At 47.1% G+C, this 20,918-nt stretch overlaps 1 protein-coding gene across 5 annotated transcripts in view; it reads left to right on the forward strand.

Moving 5' to 3' along the window:
- LOC135377412 (uncharacterized protein ZK1073.1-like) overlaps positions 1-20,918 on the forward strand; it is a 170,123-nt gene that overhangs the window by 61,371 nt on the left and 87,834 nt on the right. Inside the window, exon 2 of one of the 5 annotated variants that reach the window (XM_064609797.1) lies at positions 13,893-13,922. The exons of the other annotated variants lie outside the window; for them this stretch is intronic. Within the exon in view, the coding sequence (XP_064465867.1) occupies positions 13,893-13,922 (30 nt within the window). The remainder of the gene's footprint in view (positions 1-13,892; positions 13,923-20,918) is intronic. 5 annotated transcript variants of the gene reach the window in all.

Raw genomic sequence — 20,918 nt, forward strand, 5'->3', positions numbered from 1 at the left:
TCTTTTTGGCTCTGGAGTATGAAGACATATGCTCGTTGGTTGCGTCTCCCGAGGTAATGCTACCAACTGGAAGGTAGCCGGATCGAATCCCACCACCAGCTGTGCCGTCCGAGAACCTTCCTGAGTTTTACGGATGCCGGCACAGTCCTCCATGAAGTCTGTCCTGCACGCAAACGACCCTTTGTCTTCCATTCCTTCCTGCTGTCATTTTTCCATCCCAACAACAAAAACTTTATTTCGAGATGATGAACGGGGAGCTTCATCGCCAGGGGGCGATACTCTACCCTATTGCTGGTGGTGATGCGGGGAATGAAATAATGAGCCCCTTCACGATAAGGATCGGGGTCCTATGGTGTCCAAAAAGAAGAGCTTTGAGGGCAGAGCATTGGTGGGCTGGATTTGGCCAGGGACCAAGCAATTTTGAGAGAGAGAGAGAGAGAGAGAGAGAGAGAAGGGGGGGCGAGAGTAGAGATGCAAAATTTCCGAAAATTTTGGATCGCTCGAAAAAAACTGGTTTCTTTCGGAGTTTTTTTCCGAAAAATTGGATAGCATGGAAACAAACGCGGTTACTGCTGAGTCGAAGCATTGCCGGCCAAGCCACAGCATACAATGAGCTCGAAACTTTAGTAGTGTTCACCCTCTAGGCATAAATGCAGAGCAGAGCATCCCATGAGACTGCCGTCTACTCAGCGATAGGTAATTGTAACAACCCGTCCACTCCGACCAGAACTCAGCATTATGCAAGAGATAAACTGATGTTCTGAGGCTGGAACAACATAGAAGGGACAGATACAAACAAAGCCTCAAATTGCCTAAGAAATCAACGATGAAAGATGAAAGTCACTGAAAAGGTTGGCCAGCTGTAGGGATCGAACCCACATCTGCTGGATTGATCTTCTGGAAGTCGCTGGAGAGGCGTGTTAGCTTAGCTCAACTGGTAGAGCCCTGGACCGGCAATCCAGAAGATGTGGGTTCGATCCCTACAGCTGGCTAACCTTTTCAGTGACTTTCATCTTTCATCGCAGACATTATGTGAACGCGATGGGAATCGCTTGGAGCAGCCAGACGGAGCTCTAAGTTGGTGGTTGTTGGTGGATTAGAGGCACCTAAGGCACTGTTGGCGGGTGGGAACGCATCGAAGGCACGAAAATTCACATTTTTGAATTTTGACGCATGGAAATTTTGGTCCCGGAGACGAGGAAAAGAACAGAAAGAAGCTGTTTTTTTTTTTTTTTTCAAAATTTCCGTTTCTTTTTTTTTTTCGGGGCTTCGCGTCTCTACCAGTGGGACGACCTTACTTGGAACCACCTCTAACGCGTGTACACCTCCCACAGCCGCAGTACCTCCGCGGTGGTAACACTAACGGGTGAAAAATATTTCTGCTGGGACTCGCTTCGACGATTCGGCTTCAAAACGAAACTCTCGATGGCAAAATACAGTATGTGCGATTGTGGCGGCTATAAAAAGCCGTCGTTCAAATTGCCTTTCGGACAATCTGATCAGTACACACGGAGAGCACTCTCAAAGGAGAGATTAGAAAGGTGCAACAGGTGTTGCAAATGCCGAGGCAAAGAAGTAACGGGTCATTTGGTTGGTTAGTGGCAGTGATGGCCAGTAGTTAACTACATGTAGTTCAACTACTAGTTAAACTACCTGATTGTAGTTAAAAAGTAGTTATCAACTACCTGCAGAAATGTAGTGGCAACCACTAGTTAAACTACTATTTCGAGTAGTTAACTATAGTAGTTAGGTTACTGCAGGCGCCAACTACTTCCGATTTTGCCGCAAGCTTTACGGCACGACTGTGCTTCCGACTTTTACCTTGAGCTACTTGTCTGATGAGAACGGAGGTGCAGAGCAATTGTGCTGTGCAAGTGTACTAAATCTTCACTTTTCTCACTGCTTGTGATTCATATGTAGGTGTCTGAGAACACTAAAGAATGGGATCGGTGTTGATGGACAACGTTAGTAAGTAGTTATAGATGTAGTTAAAATACATTGCGGCAGTTACAGAAGTAGTTTTAACTACCTCCCCTGAAAAGTAGTTGAACTACTAGTTAAACTACTCCATCATGAAGTAGTTAGTAGTTATAGTTAAACTACTCTAGAGGTAGTTAGTGGCCATCACTGGTTAGTGGCATGTTATTGCCGACCGGTCTTTATTTAGGGGTTCATTATTTCGAAGAAAGAAAAAAAAGAGGGGGGGGGGCGATTTCCACAATCGAAGAGATGACAAAGCCAAGTGCAGTCCTCTTCCTCAACAGCTTGCGCATAAATAAGTAAGAAGAAGAAGGCCAGGACCAAAAGAGTGCCAGAAGGACTGAAGTGGAAAGTGAGGCGACGTTAGAGATCGATCAGTGTTATCCATAGCTTGACTTGAAGCTACAACCCTCTGCGCATGTATCAAACGAAAAATTGCGAAAGGATTGGAAGTCTGGAAAATGGTCGTTATCGAAGAAATCAAAACGATTCGATTTCATATTCACAAGCGATACCTGTACTTCCTACTGTCGTTTCGCTTTTTCTTTTTTTTTTCTTTCTTTTTTTTTGTGTGTCTCATCGCAACGTTAGTAACAGCAGCCGTTATAAACCTTGGATTGGGTCGGATGACGCAATATGAAATCGATGCCCTGTATTGTAAGCCAGCTTACGTAAGCTTGAGATGAACGCTACTCTCTAGGCATTTTTATAGCTCCTGTTTTCAGTGAGATTATCACGGCACCTATTTGTGTTGAATCATCACCACCCTATAATAAAAGCATAACATCAATGCCTTGTACCACGAATCGAGCACGGCGCGTAAGGACACGGAGCAGCCACCTTGCTAATCAGCACACTGTGCCCAGACTGCAAAGGCGCCCACAGCTGTCTGTTGAGAGCACAGAAGTCTCATGGCTGAGCTGGTCAACCATCTGTCCGAGCCACGCCACAAAAAACTTTGCCCTAATCCGCTCAGCTGTCAGGCCAATAGCTAATCCGCATAGTTGTTTAGCTCACCCACAGCGAACTCACCAAACAGATTGTATGAAGGCGCCATTCTTGTTTGTTTGTTTTTTTTTGGGGGGGGGGGATTATGGAGGATTTTAACGCGAAGCGAACGACATTAATCACCATTTTACAGGGCGATAGATGTACAGACATACGAACTAGTTCTTTAATGCGTGCTACTTGGCTATTGGTTACTGGTGTAGCTAGTCCGGGCATGAACAGCCTGTGAACTCAAGTCCTCGTTCTTCAGTGTCCCACCCTCACCTCTCACCCTGATACGCATTACCCTCACCTTTTTTTTTTAAAGTCATCTTTGTCTTTCATCTGTCTCATCTTGGTTTCACCTTTTGTTAGTTTATCCTTTATTTCCAAGTTCGTTTCTTCTCTTTCTTTTTTTTTTTGCGGAATAGCAAGCCGACATGCCGTTTGGCTAACCTTTCCTCCCCTTTTTTTCCGTTATTATAATAAATACATCCCCCCCCCCCAGGACATGGTCGGCAATTAACGCCCACACATTTTTTTTTAACTGTCAATCGATCAATCATCGTGAATTTATTTTACCTCCGCACTTAATATACATAAAGTCTCCAACTTCGAACGCCTCTCCTTTCCTAGCCTAAGAGATCCTCCGGCAAATCGTAATCACCCGAGCGTCTAATTGGCGCGCACATCTTCGACGGACGTCATCCTCTTCCCCGAAGGTTCTTATGCAGAACGAATTACGAAAACTCGCAACCGCGTGCGCTTTCTTCAACAAACGGGCCTCCTCGCGGAAAGACCACTCTATAGTGCACCTCTCATCTACAGTGCACCTCCGTCCCATCAGCATCGTTCATCCTGCCCATGCCTCACTTTGAACTCGTCAACTCTCTTCTCCCCCCGTTTTCTCTCTCCGTCTTTCTCTCTCTCTCTCTTCTTTTTTCTTTTTTTTTTTGCTATAGTCGTGACGATGCCCACTTGAGTGCGGCCAACAACGGCTAGCTACTTCGACCCCCCCCCCCCCTCCTTGTCGGCAGACTTGTGCCCGTTACTCGAAAAAAGTAATTGATTACCGTTACTTCTACGCAAAAAGTAATTGATTACCGTTACCAATTACTCGACTCCAAATGTAATTGAGTAACGAGTAAAAAAGTAACGCGTTACTCCGGTCGTTACTCGGCATTCACACAAATTATACCTGTCTCTGTGTGCCCCAGAGAAAAAGAGAAAAGAAAAAAAAAAAAGAAAGGAAAGAACTACTGTATTTATCGCCCGGGGAAGACGTTGACCCGATTGTGGAAGAACATTGCCTGGAACCTCCCCATGACTCACTAAACCTCTAAACCTTCAGGTACCACCATACTGGTGTAGGAAGAGATTAGGGAGAGAGACCCTGAAACTCCAGAACGTTAGTACAATGACCTGTACTTGCTATAGTAGAACGATCCAACAAAGGCTGACGGCGCGAGGGGCTTGACTTGGGGCAGAACATCTGAAAATTAAGTTAATCTCTGCCGGAAAAGTAATCAATTACTGAGCAATCGATTACTCCAAAAAGTAATTGATTACTCGAAAAATTACTTTCACACTAAAGTAACTGATTACTCGAAAAATTACTCAAAAAAGTAACTGATTACAAGTAACGCAATTACTAGTAACGCGTTACGCACAAGTCTGCTTGTCGGTAATTTGAGCGACACTCCCCTAACGTCGCTTCATCATTAACGCACTCGCACGAATCATACACCGTTTGCAAGAAACATTGTCTGCTACGCGCAAAAAAAGCCCATAGCACCTACGTAAGACGGTGCTTGTCGAGTGGCCGATTTAGCCTGGGAGGCAAGCAGCGCGGAGAAACATCAATCAGACACTATCCGTGTATTCACACGAGCGACATCCTCACGGAATATTCTAGTGGAAGAAAAAGCGAAAACACTGCTCACATTGCCGAAGTTCCGTCCCGTGTTATGTTGAGCATTCACACGGTGCGGAATAACGGGAGTGCCGTACTGCGCGTTTAGCAGACGACACTTTGCAGACGACACCGTCAGTGTGTTTTCCTGTCGTCTGCTACGGAATATCTTGTGGCTGTGTAGCAGGATATTCCCCACGGTTAGCAGTGTATACGGGAAGACACGACGCTGAGCACTCGCGCTCACGTGACAGCAGAAAGCTATGACGCTTTTCGCATCTTCCGCTCCTGAGGGAATGTCGCTCGTGCGAATACACGGTGTATATAGTGCAGCTATTAGGAGTGCGACAGAAAGGAGAGGAAATATTTACACGTCGGAAGGAATTGCGGAGTCGGCGACGATACGGCGAAAGGACGAGATACTGGCAGTTTCAGTCCCGTGGGTGTCGTGAGAGCAGTTTGTAATTGAGTCGGCGGCACCCTTATGTTTTATACAGTGTGGGCTGGTAGACGACACTACCTGGGTCTTGGTCGCCTATTTGACTGCACTGAAATGTCACTTGTCGAAGCTACGGGAAAGAGAAAAGCAAAATAATGTCCCAGAAAAATCGGTAGGCCCTATAGTGAAGGAATAATGAAATGGGACGTAGAATGAACCGTACTTATACAGCAGTAGTTGCAACAACTTCATATATGCAGCCGGACACCAGCTGTTTATCTATACGAAAGCGCTGAACGAGCCATTGCGTCCATCTGAAACGTACCCCGTATAGTTTGAACACCTAAGGCGATCTAAGCCGACTGCCGTTCAGACTGGTATTTCGGTCTGCATACTGATTTCGTAAATATTTGGAGCGTAAGGCGTTTCTGTTATATATTTTGACACTGGACATATCAGATGAAGTTCTGGTATTACGAGATCGTTTAGTTGGCATTCTATACCCAAGCAGCACAACGTACTGAAAGTCGAGTGCAACAGGGGTGGATGGTATGTGTCTTATCAATGTTCTTTAGTTTCACCCCAAGCAGCACAATGTACTGAAAGTCGAGTACAATAGGGGTGGACGGTATGTGTCTTATCAATGTTCTTTAGTTTCACGAGTCTGTTCAAGATCTTTCACTTACCCGTCCACCCCCCATTGCACTCGACTTTCAGTACATTGTGCTGCTTGGGTAACTATTGTAGCTACGTTTTTCGCAACCACTGCAGCCGCGTCGATAAACCCCATCGCGAGCGAGATAACCCCGTTTCTACACCCCCCCCCCCCCCAACTTCATGTCATAGAACCTTACACGGCGCGAGGCTCGCTGTTGAACTGCTGAGCTGCTCTATACTTCCGGCAATCTCGGCGAACGTGCCCCGTACGCAGAATTTGATATGGTGCATAGAAACCCAGCAGGGAAGCAGGCACGTGACTGAGTATGTTGACGGTGTGGACCATCGATCGTCAGGGTTAGTGCTGCACCATTTGGATCACGCCGAAACGCCCCGAACAAGAAAGAAGACGCGCCCGCTGGTACTGCGCAGTTTCACTCGTCCATGTTTCCTCCTCTCCCAGGCGCTACTGCAATGTCGTTAAAGCACAGCTGCATCGGTATCTGCGTAGTTTGAAAGGGGTCAATACAACTGGCACGTATGGTAATATGAAATACTCGAACGTATACGACTTCATGGTCGTCCGATCTTCCACCCTTGATCCTGTATACGCGTTGCGATATGAAACGTCAGACGGCCACGAAGCGATAGAAATACAAAATAAATTACCCGGATGCGGAATTACAGCAGCAGGAAAGGTATCAAAGGAGGGTCTTTATTGAGGGGTGTTAAGGGTGTTAAAGGGAAGTTAAGAAGAGCGCCTACGTTATAGCGGAAGCCTCCATCTTCTTAAGGACAAAGGCTTTGCATAATCTAGGAGCGCTTTTAAAGGTACTCTCAATGATGCCATAAGCTGGTGGTGGGCGATTCACTCGAATGCTTCTTTTGTGTGTGTGTGTGCGCGCATCTAATCTATTCTCACAGTGCGTAAACAAAAATGTCGCAGATCTACCTGGCAAACGGACAGGATGTGGATCAACGAGGCCTCGAACGTTTGCAGGTAAAGAATATCATGGCAGCAATTTATTAGGATCGAATGGGGACAGATAAATTTATATCCGCCCGGGCCTCTAGCCTATAAATGGCTCGCTGTACCTAAGAATGTCGGTGTCTGTCGTAATTTCGTCCGCGACACCCCAGAGAGATAAAAAAAAAAAAAGAAGAAGAAGAAGACAACGTTCGGCTGTCGAGAATGGCACCTCGCTGACAGAAGCTTCGTATAGGGACTCCACCCAGCGAACGAAAGTGGGTCGAGCTGGGCGTCGGCGGTCGCCCTTCCTGGTCCGTGTTTTACGATCCGCCCGCAACGAAAATCGCCGCTATAATCACTCGTAATTGAACTAATCATTTGATAGATGCTGAGGCAGTGCTGGACGTTCATGCGTGTTTTTTTTTTTTTTTTTGGTGGGGGGGGGGGGGGCTTCGCTGAACGATGACACCGTTTATCGACTTGTGCCCTGAAAACCACCTGTCATGGCGGCCCGGCTCTAGGGCGCCGTCTAGGTGGGGGCGTTACACGAGAGGCATTATAAGGATGTTTTAGAGAATCGTAAGCGCCTTCCGACTCCAGTCAATCCGATATCAGCAACGTGACGTCAGCCACTCCAAAAGGAATCAGGCGACTGGCTTTCGCGTTTTCAGAAACGTTATCGTGAAAAAAGTTTTCCTAAAGCTCGGTACTGACTTCGTTACGCACGTGGGAAGCAATCGTTACGGTAACGTGTTAACACGGCTTGAATGGGGCTGTCGTGACGCGATGCATGGCAAGAACAGACGACGGATGATGAGAGCATAAAGGAATTCCCTTTCTGGAAATCTGAGAAAACTTCGCTCGGACAAGACCAATCAGTGAGCGCCCTTTGGCGCGGACAAGTCCAATCAGGGAGCGCGGCCAGAGATGCTTTGGCGACCGGCTGGCGGCACGTCGCGGAGGGTCTGTGATGGGCTTGTAGACTGTTGTTTCAGAAGCAGACGAGCTTGGAGACAATCGTCTACGCTGCGCTTGCATTCGTGTGCCTGGCTTACGTCATCATGACGTTAGTATCGCTGGAGCTTCCTTAGCTGCAGAGGGACTGCGAATTTTGAAAACTCGTTTATTTAATACGTAAGCTGCTTTCGGAAGAGAAATTTGGGCACGTTGACTGTGAAGCGGTGACGAAGATTACTGTACCGGTCTCATATGTACGTTTCCGGATGCTCGGGAAACGCAATTGAACATTAACAAACAGCGCTCTGACGCGTCTTCGCTCTGACAATGTATGCTGTGAACAGGGGTTATGAGAAGGTGTACCATTGATCGTTTTTCTAGGACACTCTGGGCCAGTTTCACGAACGGCGGTTAAGAGTTGATCCCCGCGATCAAGCGTCCCTGACCTTGAAATTAAGATTGAATACTCTTTCTCTAACATTAGCTAGCGTTACTGGAATCCACCTTGAGTCGCTAACTAACGTTATCGAAAAATAATTGGCGGCTAACTTCAAGTTTAAGGGACGCATGATCGTGGTTTAATGTTAATCGGCGTTGGTTAAACCGGGCCTATATATAGCAAAAAAATCATTAGTCGCACAGCGATGGTGATACCTCCGACCAGATACCTCCTAATAATTCACGGTGAAAGACCGCCCCTGATAGGCGAGGCAGGTGATAGAAAATTCGGTTTTCGAGAAAATTATAAGATTATTTTCGGTTTATTGTTTTAATATTTTGGTCAAGTTACAATTCTATGAACAGCAACGCCTGACGGGCGGTACCAGTCTGCAGAAGATGCGCATGTGATAAATCTGTAAAGCGTGCTTCGCCTGCAACAGACCGGTGTTGTGCGGCGTAGCCACCACACCATGTCGCGTTCACTCTGCTTGCACCATGTGTGATATGAAAGCTATCACGACGTGTTACGGTAGATTCCACCACACTAATGCCCGTTCCGGTTTGTGCTTTACGTAATGTGTCATTTAATTACATTTAATTATCCATAATGTAAAAACCCCGAGACTAGAGAACACGAAGGGACAGACACAACACGAAAGTCTCTGAGACTTCGTGTTCCCTAGTCTCGGGGGTTTTTATATTATGCATCATCTTCACCAGCTCGCGTGCTTCCTAGCTATTTTTTCGTTTAATTGTCCGTTTACCCTAACAATCCATTTCGTTCTGTTCCTTTATTCCTCTTTGCATGCCAGGCTGAGGCGATCTACCATCTGTCATACGTACGACGCGCATACAAATTAAGCCCAGTCATGGAAGACGAACGCAAAGAATAAACTGCGGCTGAAAGAAGACTCGCCCGACGCCTAAAGCCCAGTAAATTGTCTAATTAGCATTGGCAGCCGCCTGGATCATTATGCCCTTTCATACGGTGTTGATACAGTCTCCCTATATTACGTTACCCAGCAAAGACTAGAGCAGGAGAAAGTGCATCAGCGACCTTCTTTTATCCGCCCCTGTGAGCCGCAATTTGGGACACGATGCGCTCGGATCTTTCCCCGAGTACATTTATTAGCTGGTGGCTGGCCGAGGCAAATGCAGAGGAAGCGACGTCTTGGTAATACCCTCTATCAAGTTTAGGCCACTCCTAGGATAGCCGGATTAGTGAGCCTCATCTACTGCACCCGCTTTGACTCCATCGGTGGCTTTGACCATGAACATTGCTACTGTGGTGCGGTTTAATGCGAGGGCGCCCGAGTAGTGTATTTGAAAATGAGGGCGTCCGAGACGGTCTCGTTGTCCGGATAGAAAGTTTCCCTCTAAATACTTTTGCGGAGTTATCTGCAGGATTAAAGATGAGAATGTTTCTTAAAGAGACGCGTCGCTGCAACTCAGGGTTTAAAGCTTGGGGCTTAGTAACTTAGTGGCTTTTAACTGTGTAAAGGGAGATAACGCTAGGAGCGTTGTAGTCAGAGAGTCATACCACGCGCGTATACGGTTAGATACGTTTGCTCGGTAGAAATGTCCATGAAGCAAATGTATTTCTAGTCAGGAATCATGCATCATGAAGAATAAATGATAATTTAATGAATAAATAAATATCATTAAATCAAAAGACACCAGTGACGTGATCGAGTGGATACTCGTTGTTCGCAACTCCAAGTATCATGCTTAAGTATGGGAGATTGTGGGATTGAATCTGGCTATTCTATTCATCTCTCAATATGTATGTCCACTCCTTATTGCTACTAGGTTGTCGCTCCATTGGAGAAACGCGACACCCCGGTGTATTCCGTACACCCCGGTGTGTTCCGTAAACTTTTGTCCCAAGCTGTACCTGGTACTTCCGGCAGATATTCCCGTCCCGGAGACAATTATGTGTAGAATTCAAAGGAATCGGACACCGGGCACTGCAAACCCCTATCTGGGACACCCTGGTGCCAACATTTAATGTCCCTCTTGGGGGACAGCCCAACTTAGAGGACATTAATTTATATCATATCGCTGTGTACAAGCTCCAGAATATTTGGAAGAAAAACATTTTGGTTATTAGCAGCTTCTCCGAGTTGCTTTTCTCCCATGGGGAACATATGTGCCCGTAAAGTCACCGCCTCACCGTTGTTGGGCATGTTTTAACGTGTGCCACTTACAAGAGCGTGCACTCCACTTTGTGACATCATTTGCGACGTCATTGTGACGACTATTTTGCTGACGTCACCAGTGTGGTGGAAGGGAAAGCGGCGCGTCAGGTGTCGGTTTCCGTGTTTTGTTTCGTTCCCTAACTTCGCCTTTCCCGTGTGAACTATCTCCATATATTCTAAAAAAATATTTTCAAAACATTGCGCCTGGGTGTCATCCGTCACGGGACTGCTGCTCCACTTCTCGGAAGCGTCTCAAAGATGCGAAAATAAACTAATAGGACGAGAGACAAAACAGAGCAAGCACACATACGTATACAAAACACAGATGCACAATATTCTGGGATGTGAAGATGCAGCTCAGTGCTGAGGTGACTGTAGTGTAATGATTTCCTTACTTGTTAGTGACGCACATGAATGTGAATGTCTGCTATAATGCGGTTGTTTGATGAGCGTCGCTTTGCCAAGAACCCGTGACATTTACGAAGGAGAAGCGTTGGTTGTGCAGTTTCGCAAACTTTGATCGTTCTGCGGAATACTGCACCATTACATGTAGGGTCTCTTCGATGTTGCCCCACGTGGGACAGTCTGCGGAGTCCGAGAGTGCATGCCTCTTTACAGCACTACCGGTGAGCAGCACACACAGTTGAATTCGATTATGGCCTGTCTGCAGGCTTCGTGACAGCTAATAAGAAAACGTACAATTTCGCAACCATGTGTGCCCAAGCAACCACGACTGCACGTGTACGCATGGGCATGACACAATGATTAGCACAATACTTCTCTACACTGAAGCAATAAACGTACTACCCAGGAAGCATCTATACGAAAATATGGCTACAACTGTGCAACGGACACTAAAGTACTGTTCCGCAGTGATGGCCAGTAGTTAACTACATGTAGTTAAACTATTAGTTAAACTACCTGATTGTAGTTAAAAAGTAGTTATGAACTACTTGCAGAAATGTAGTGGCAACTACTAGTTAAACTACTATTTCGAGTAGTTAACTACAGTAGTTAGGTTACTGCAGGCACCAACTACTTCCGATTTTGCCGCAAGCTTTACGGCGCAATTGTGCTTCCGAGTTTTACCTTGAGCTAGTACTTGTTTGATGAGAACGGAGGTTCAGAACACTTGTGCCGTGCATGTGTACTAAAACTTCACTTTTATCACTGCTTGTGATTCATATTTAGGTGTCCAAGAACACTATAGAATGGGATTGGTGTTCATGGACAACGTTAAGCAGTTATAGATGCAGATAAAATGCATTGCAGTAGTTAAAGAAGTACTTTTAACTACCTCCCCTGAAAAGTAGTGAACTACTAGTTAAACTACTCCATCGCGAAGTAGTTAGTAATCATAGTTGAACTACTGTAGAAGTAGTTAGTGGCCATCACTGTTGTTCTGTAGCCACATAACATTTTTACACACGTACACTACAGCGCAAGAAACAGAAAATCGTTGTATACATTGCGCTTCAATATTACTGCTCACATATCTCGTTCATCAGCAAAACTGCATCTTGGCCGCCAAGCCTGTCTTGCATCCGAACAAGCATATCCTCCAGAACAGCGCGCAGTTTGCGTATCGGGCGCGAGGTCAACGTCGAACCGATATATGTATGTAGAGTACAACCATTGCGCAAGCAAGTGCATGCACTATTTTTACGCCCGCGTGTGTGTGTTTCTCTCGACTGTTGGCTATTTTAGGTACGCGTTAATGATCTGCGCTGTACCACGGCGTCACCCGTCGTTGACTGATATGTCTCCACTGCGCGCGGAAGCTTTCCTCTATCAACTAGAAAAAAAAAAAAAATGAAAAGCAACTGCAGTTTCTGCTCTTCAGTTTTCCCTCAGTGTCGTGACTGGCTAATACGTTAAAACAAGAAAGAATGTGGAAATTGGCAGTTGCTGTTACAACGCGTGCATCGCGTTGCACAGCGACGCTCGCGCAGACTGTAGTGTGGAACCGGGATAATTGTGAAGTTATGTTAGCATTGAATTGTATAGCAAAAGGAAACTATTCTTTTTCGCTATTTCTTGTTTTTATGATTATTCCGTTCATTATACGAAGTTTAAAGGACACAATATAGGCGTGGTTATTTCGGCTTGAAAGCGCACCTTCGGACACATTCAGTGACGCCGGCTAGAACTGATTATTCGTGATTTCTCGGTGAATTTGAAATTATAAAAAGACCTAATGCGACATAAAATAAATAAATAAACGTGACACACGTTATTCTTTATGACGTTCAGAGGAGTCACACAAAATAGGTCGGCTAGCGATTTTCTTTTGTCTTTTTTTTTTTAAATATCTATACATGTACCATGAGAGTAAGTTGGACTAGTCCGTGGTGATCCAAGGAACTTTGCACAAATGAATATTAAACAGAGACACAGAACCATGCTTCCGAATTGGATCGTAATGGCTCTTTAATGCTTCTCGGCACAAACTTTGGTGTAATAGATGCCTGGACGAGGAAATGCTAAAGATAGACATTTTGGAGAATCGCACAACTCATATTTACGTTCTGATATCGGTCTCCTGTGACGGGGTCGCGTTGTGGTGACGTCGCGTTGGTGGTATTGGAGGTTCTTCTGAGGTGATGGTTCATCAATGCGTGACTCAGGCCCGGCTTCACCAATGCTGGTAACCTTTGAACAGAGATCAACGGTTGCTAAAACTTCAAATTAACACTCAATTATTTTTTACAAAAGTTAGCTAGTTACGTGATGAATGTTTCAGTGACAATAACTCCCTTTAGCGTTAAATTCAAGGTAAGGGACCGTTGATCTCGGCTCAAATGTTAATCGGAGTTGGTGAAACCGGGCATCAGTTTACAAGAACGCCCCCCAAAAAATCACTCATCTGTCACAAGACACGGCTAGGTCTGCTGCCGTGACAGTAGCAGCCGTGAGCGAGCCTCCTCATCGATGCTCCCGTCGGGTCCTGCTGCGTCACCGAAGTGACGTCAGGCTCACTCATTCTCTTACAGGATCCTGGAAGGAGGGCAGGGGATTCTATACCGTCTACAGAATCCAAAATACATCTCTCGCGCACTACCGGTCCGCTAGGATCAGTGTTCTTGTGCAAGAACGCATGGGATTTGTCGTGAAACACGCCGCAGCCAAAATAATAAGCATATGGAGGTTTTTTCTTTTCTTTTTTATACTGCTCCTGTACTACGTTGACCGCGTTCACCAGGTTATCCGGGGAATATAATGCAACTACTTTACGTGGTCTACCCCTCGTGATGGACGACCACGAGCATCCCAGCTAACGTGTCAATATCTCTGCGGGTTTGCTCGTGTGATGCTTTGTGATTCACCGGCTGTCTCTCTGCTTGTTTCCAGGATGTCCACGACACGGAGGCTAGCGCGTCGGTATGTACAAATTCCCGCTCTGACTCTCAGAACCTCCGCTCCCTCTGAGACCTCTTTCATTCTTGCTCGCTTCTTTACTCCCTGGAAAAGCACCGCTCAGCCGTAGCATAGTTTAGCCTCAAAGCCTCATTGTTTCCTTCTTGCGATGCTCTCTTTCTCTTTCTCTCGCTTCTGACGCCCTTCTTCCTTGCTCGTTTCTTTTTCGCTACCCAGGGTAGAGAAAGTAGTTGCTTCCGTAGAGCAGCGTATTAGTCTTCGTCACTTTCGTGGATTCCATTGGAGTTAAAAATAATATAGAGAGATTGTGTTTCAGCAAGTGTGCAGCCGGCTACTCCGCCAGCTGGATTCAGTGTGGTTGCCCAGTCGTTCCATGCAACCACAGTTAACACGAGGTTTTATTCAAATCTGTGAACTTAATGGCCCTGTGGAATGACTTATCCTGGACACTGTGATTAAGTGAAGTCTGCATTATTTTTTTTCACGCGGAGTGAATGTTGAAACAAGGTCTGGATGCGGTGTAGTTGGTAACACTCCAGCGTACGAGGCGAAGGTCACAGGGCGCGTATAACACCGCTAGGACGGAAATGAAATTGAAATGAAATTACTTCCAAATAAGAAAACAAATACTAAACCGAAAAATGAGGACGAATGTATTCCCAGAGGCTATCCGTCTTGCACGAGACGCCTGGTCACGTGACTACTCCTACAAGTGTTTCAGTTTTACGATGGCTCAAGCATAAATACGCCCTCTACAGACGTCGCAGGGTTATGCAACCGAGTTAAAGACTACTAAATCCTTAACATTGTTACTTGTACGGCAAAATCCCTGTATTCTAGAGACTGTTTCAAGGCGAAGGTAAAAAAGAAAAAGGGCACGTTATGCTTTAAAAATGTAAAGAGATCAACGAAATAAATGTCGTAACGAAGCTTACGCTGAAACTACGTGAAACTACGCAATCCCGCACGCACACGAAGCTTTGCACGTGGTATGGGATGGGCGATATATTTATTAGAAGACAAAAGAAAAGGGGGGAAAAAGAGAAGGAAAGGTCAGCAAAACGGTGTGTCGGCTTGCTATTCCGCAAGTAAATAACTAGAAAATAAATGAAAAAAGAAAGGCGAAAGCAGGATGAGAAAAATGAAAAAAAAAAGAGAAAGAGAGAGAGATTAAAGTAATGTGGGTGAGGGTGGGGGCATTGACGAAGGAGATGACGCAAGCGTTGAGGTCACAGGCTGTGCGCATGAGACCTGTGTCGCTGAGGGATGTCAGAACTGCTTTGGTCACAGAACGCTGTGCAAGACGTCGTACAGGGCCGAGTAGAGTGGCCAGAGAAAAGTCTGTGCACCGCAGCTCGAGAAGGCGTCGTCTGAGGATGGCTCGCTGTCGAGGAGATGTGGAATATCAGCTTCAACAGCGCAAGTATTCCATTTTGGCGAGTGGAGAAGACCCATCTTGTAGAGAAGCAGAAGGGTTGTGGCGACATGAAGTCGTAGACGGTGTAAAATCGACGCTTCTCTACGCGAGCGGTGTTGTGTGGCAACAAAATCTATCGTTGGGTCGATGTACCGGAGGAGATCGTTGAATCAGACAGCGCCCTCTTGAAACTGCCGAGTGCCGCTGTGGCGCATTCGGCGTACCTGCAATCGACATGCCGAAGCCGAAAGTGGTAGTGGACAGCTATTCAAGGTGACGTCCCCATGGGCACGACGTGCTAAGGCGTCTGCGCGGGTGTTTCCGTGCAGGCCGGTGTGACTGGGTCCCATTGGAAGAATAGGCTATGGCCCGAGGACAGAAGCTGGTTGTAGGTTGCGATTATCCTGGTGTCTAGACCGCCGATTGTTCTGGGACACTACTTTATCAAGACCTCCTTACGGTCCGTGAACACAGTCTACGCTCCAGGCGCTGACCCCGCGATGTGGTTCAATGTGGTCAGTCCAGCGAAGAGGTTCGATTCGGTATTCTGCGTCACTTCGACGTTTTCATGCGGGATGTAGAAGGATGCGGTTAATCCGCGAGACACTGAGCCATCGGCGTACACTGGGAATCATTGATGGTAAGCTGAGCTGAGGTGTTCCAGCGTAAATTTGTTGAACCGAACAGTTTTTCGCGTCCAGCGCAAGTCCTTTCTTTCTTTTTTCCTTTTTTTTTTGTCTATCCTTTTGTTATAGTCGTTGGTATATTATCGATTATATTTCTTTGTCGCTAAATTGCACGTGAGGTTGACGAAAATAAATGGTCCTGGTGGAGGATGATGAAGTGCGATCATTAGGGCTGGACCAGAACAGATGGTTGGTCGAGTCTGACTCGCTTGCTTGCCCTGGGACAACGCTAGCTCAGAGTTTCGTCCTTAAGTCGTCCTCCCCCAACAAAGGTTATGGACCCAGATTAGTTCCAAGGCAGCGAGAGAGCGTGGCAAGCAATTTGCCGTGAACGTCTCTGAACGATCAAGGTCACTGTCAAGGTCGACAAAATGGCGGATGGGCAAACGTCGACTCACCACTTGGAGAAGCTCGAGGGGAACAACTACCCGACCTGGCTTTACAGAATGGTGATTTTGCTGAAGACGAAAGGACCGTGGTCTACCGTGGAAGGCGAACCTCCTACCGAGGCGGACGCTAGGCGTACGTGGGAGAAGCATGAAATGGAAGCGGTAAACGCCATAGTGCAATCTCTGTCCGAGGCCTATGGAAAAAGCTGGAAAATGCCAATAGGGGCAGAGTCTCAAGCGAGAACTCAGTCGAATCCAGTGGAGAAAAGAGGAAACTGCAGCCCAGTACATTAATCGTCTGGAGGCACTAAGCGAGCAGCTACGAAACTTGGGTGAGACCTTGACTGATGCCGAGGTAGCTGCCATTGCCATTCAAGGGTTGCCAAAGCCATATTATGGTGTTGCGCGAGGCTTCGATATGTGCGCCATGGCAGACATTACCCCAGAGAAGGTGAAGTACGCACTTCTCCAAGAACAACAACGCCAGAAAAAAAGACTCTACCGACGAGGCAGCATGCAAAGGCAAGGTGCAAAGTCAGCAATGCCACATGGAGCATTGACAAACCCGCTTGTCTTGGTGGCTATTGTTTTCATGTGCCGGGACCAGGTCGTGCCTCTGTCTAATGTCACGCCTAGGTACTTGCAATGAGACGGTGGTGGTGGTGGTGACGAGATCGACTTGCCGTTGTTGGCCTCACTCGTGTGGGCAGCCTCACGACTGTAGCCGAGATGAGATGTAGAGATGATGACGGTCGGAAGTTAACATGTAGGTTGGCCACTGCCAGGCTTGGTCAGGGATCCCGTGTGCAAAAAGAAACTCTATCTCATAGTCTTTGGGTGAGTCCAGATTCCTGGAGGAAGCAGACTATGCTGCGAGTTTTGGAGTGTCTTTCCGTGAAAGAGCATTTGAGGTGAAGGACATCATCCAGCGTGCAAGTCCCGCAATGTCCAAGGTGTTTATCCCGCACCACAGCATATGCACAGCAATGAAGCAGGATGTGCTCGGTGGTTTCGGTTTGCTAACAGTGTCTGCAATTTGCGTTATCCAAAGACCCAATCTTGTATTATTATATAAATTGTAATTGCCAATCAGACAAAAAGTTCCGCGGCGCAGCACTAACGAATAGGGGATACTTTTGGAATGTTCGTAGGGTGAATGCCTTGACAACAGTCTTAATAGAGGAAACCGATAAGCCGCGGTCGGCAAGGTACCCTACAATAGAATCTAAGGCGCATTATAGCCAGCGTTGGACAGTGTCTCAACGGGTGGCAGAGGTCCATATGCAGATATCGTCTGCGTACGGAGTGATGCGGGGAAGATGGCAAAGCCGTGCATGAAAGGGAAGCCATTATAACGTTAAACAGAAGAGGACTCAATACACTTCCCTGTGGACAGGATTGAAAGCGGTGTCACCTTCCGTGGTACGCACGAAGATGCGTCGGTCAGAGAGAAATTCTCTTGGACCCATGAGAGTGCGCAGCCTCCCACTTTAGCTTCTTGTAGCGTCGCGACGATGGCACTGTGCAGCACGTTGTCGTACGCTTTCTCTACGTCGAGAAACACTGCACCAGTGAGTTTCCCTACGGCCTTCGTTCATTGCACTTCAGCGACGAGACCGAGAACGTTGTCAATAGGCGAACGTTCCTGGCGAAAGCCTGCCATGACCTCAGGAAAAAATCGCGCGCTTTCCAGGTACCAGATCAAGCGGCAGAAAATCATGCGTTCCATAGTCTTCGCAACGCAATACGTGAGAGCTATTGTGCGGCAGGAATCAATATTATTATGCGGCGACCTGCCTGGTTTGAAAAGGGGAAACACCATTGCAGTTTCCCATCCGCGTGGAACTGCACCTGTACGCCAGGTTCCATTAAAGAGTCGCAAGAGGAAGCGACGCCCACATAAGGGAGGATTCCAAAGAGCTTTGCACGTGACCTGGTCTGCCCTTGGCGAAGTGTGCTGGGGGGTTTCCTCAGGGCAGATTCAAGCTCAACAAGCGAGAAAGGTACGTCCAAGGCAGGGTCTGAAGAGGAGTTCAGGACGATAGGAATATCAAGGGTAGAAGATATAGTGCAGAGGCCGAGAGCGTGCTGAGGCGAGCGCAATACTCCTCGGCGTCCTGCAGAACTGAGCGCCCGGAAGCTAGTGACATGGAGAGGAATGGGTGCCGCTGAACAATTGGGGCAAAAAGCCCCCTGAGCACGGTCCAAATTCGGGACATTGGTGTACGGGGTGACAAAGGTGTACTGAAGTTCCGCCAGCGGTCGCGCGCGCCAACTTGAGTAGGTGCCTTTGGACTGCCTTCTGGATCCGTCGAGCTTCAGCGTGATGAGATGGTAGCTGGGTGCGACAAGCTCTGCGCTCGGCGCGACGACGGATGGCTGGGAGTCTCTCGTATTCGGCATCAACCGCAGAAAAATTCACGGGCACAACGCTTGTAGCAATTTGCGCTGCAGATCCCGTGCTCCTGAGATCCCGTTCTTGAAACAGGGCAGCAAGCTTATCTCCTCTCGTATCCGAGCGTGTGCTGCCCCAGATGACGTTATGAGCATTGAAGTCCCCACAGACGACATACGCTGATGGAACCCTGTCCAGCAGGACGCCTAAATCGTCCACATTATAATCAATTGCCGGCGGGATATATAAGGAGACGACAGTGAGGTCAAGGGAAGCCAAACGAACGGTACAACATACATATTCGCCAACTCCTGTCACCTGCACGTGGTTTTGTATAGGAAATTAGAAATCCGGCCATTGGAAATTGGCATGTGGAAACGCAGAATATAGGGTACTGGCAGTGTATAAGGAACAGTGATTTTTAAGTTTTTCATAGTTTTCTAGGACAACTCTAGAAACCGAAACATTTTGACACGATATTTAAGCTTACCGCTACGGAACGTTTGCCCATACGTGCCGTTCCCGCGGTATTTTTACGGATAGGAAGAAACACCATACTTTATCCTGGGAAACCTTTGGACATAAATCAAAACACATCATAATGAACGCTGAATTCAAGTGACTCAGGGAAAAAGTGCTGGCGCCAGGAATCGAAGCTGGGTCTTCTGACACTATTCCAATCCAGCTATTGCAACCGTTCTGCTCGCCAATCAAAATCGCGCCAGCGACGTAGCCGCTGTGCATTTATAACTACGTGGTAATTCTTGAAAGAGGATAGCGTCATCCAACCAAACCTTGAACGCAAAAGCATCCGCGGTGGGGTCTTGCTCCTCAAACCGTGTGTGGTGTTGATGTTGCTTACATCGGAATAGCCGTTCTGTCCTATCAGACTCATTCACAAGGAAGGTAGTGGTGGTGGTGGTTATGTCGCAGCTTGCGTTGTTGGCCTCACGGCGGTGGGCATCGAAACGACTGTGGCCGAAGATGCTAATGCTCTGGTCTCCTTTCAAATCGGCGTACTAATGATTCTCAAGGAAAGCGTTGCGTGTGCAAATCGGTTAGCGAGTGCACGCGAGGCCATCATTTGAAAGAAACGACGGTTTCGCATGTGCTTACTGCGTTGCAGACGAAGTAGACGACGAATATTTACCGTAGACTATAGACTCTCTCTTTGCCTCTTCTGCGAAATGAACTACGCTGCTTCAAAATTGTCGCGAACTCCAGATGAAACATTTGTAGGAGGCCGTGCAACTCTTTTCTTGAGGACAGTACGAAAAAATAAAATAAAAATAAAACAAATGTGGGGCGATACACCGCATCCTTTCCCCTGAAAGGTACTGATTCACTGAACTGCGCGTTGCATGTTTGTAGTTGCTGTCTTCCAGCAGGAAATAAGAATGAGAAGAAACGATGAGCAATAGATTTCTACAACACATTCTCGTAGTTCGCGCCTGTCTTAGAAGAAAAATCGTGTCGAGTCAGGAGTATATAGTTTACTGAGAAATGAGTTGTATGCTCCCTGGCTGAAAAGGACTCCACACAAATGCAAGTGATAGCCGTATTGTCAAGTTTGAGAACTACTTCTGTAATTAGCAACACGTACTTTTTCTTAAGTTATATTTTGCAGCGGCACTTCAGTTCGTGTGATTATCAACAGCTGGTTCCCACGAGCACCCTCTTGTTTGTCATTTTCGCTGAGAAACAAGCAGAAAAAGTTCGTCTCCGTGCTGCTCGTGCGGTGCGCGTAGATTAGGGCCAGTTCTCACTTGACGACGCGACGTCGTGAGCTGGCGGCGGAAATAGACGCGCATTTCCGGCGTTGGGAGAGGAGAGACGTCGAGCCAAAAAAATTGCCATGCCGGTCTCATTCACGACGTCGGCGAGTGTTGGCGAGAACGATACACTGGCGACCAATAAGGTGCCACAGAAAGGCCACGCCTCCTGATTTTTCGTCTGCTTTGGACGACGGAATGCCACTGTGGTGGGAACATGAAAATCGCGCGCGCGCTGAACGGGCGGCGGAAATGCGCCTCTACTTCCGCCGTCCGCTCACGACGCCGCGTCGGGCGTCGCCAAGTGAGAACTGGCCCTTAGAATGATCTTGGCAAGTAG

The sequence above is a fragment of the Ornithodoros turicata genome, chromosome 1 (genome assembly GCF_037126465.1).
Source record: "Ornithodoros turicata isolate Travis chromosome 1, ASM3712646v1, whole genome shotgun sequence".
Classification (NCBI taxonomy): Eukaryota; Metazoa; Arthropoda; class Arachnida; order Ixodida; family Argasidae; genus Ornithodoros; species Ornithodoros turicata.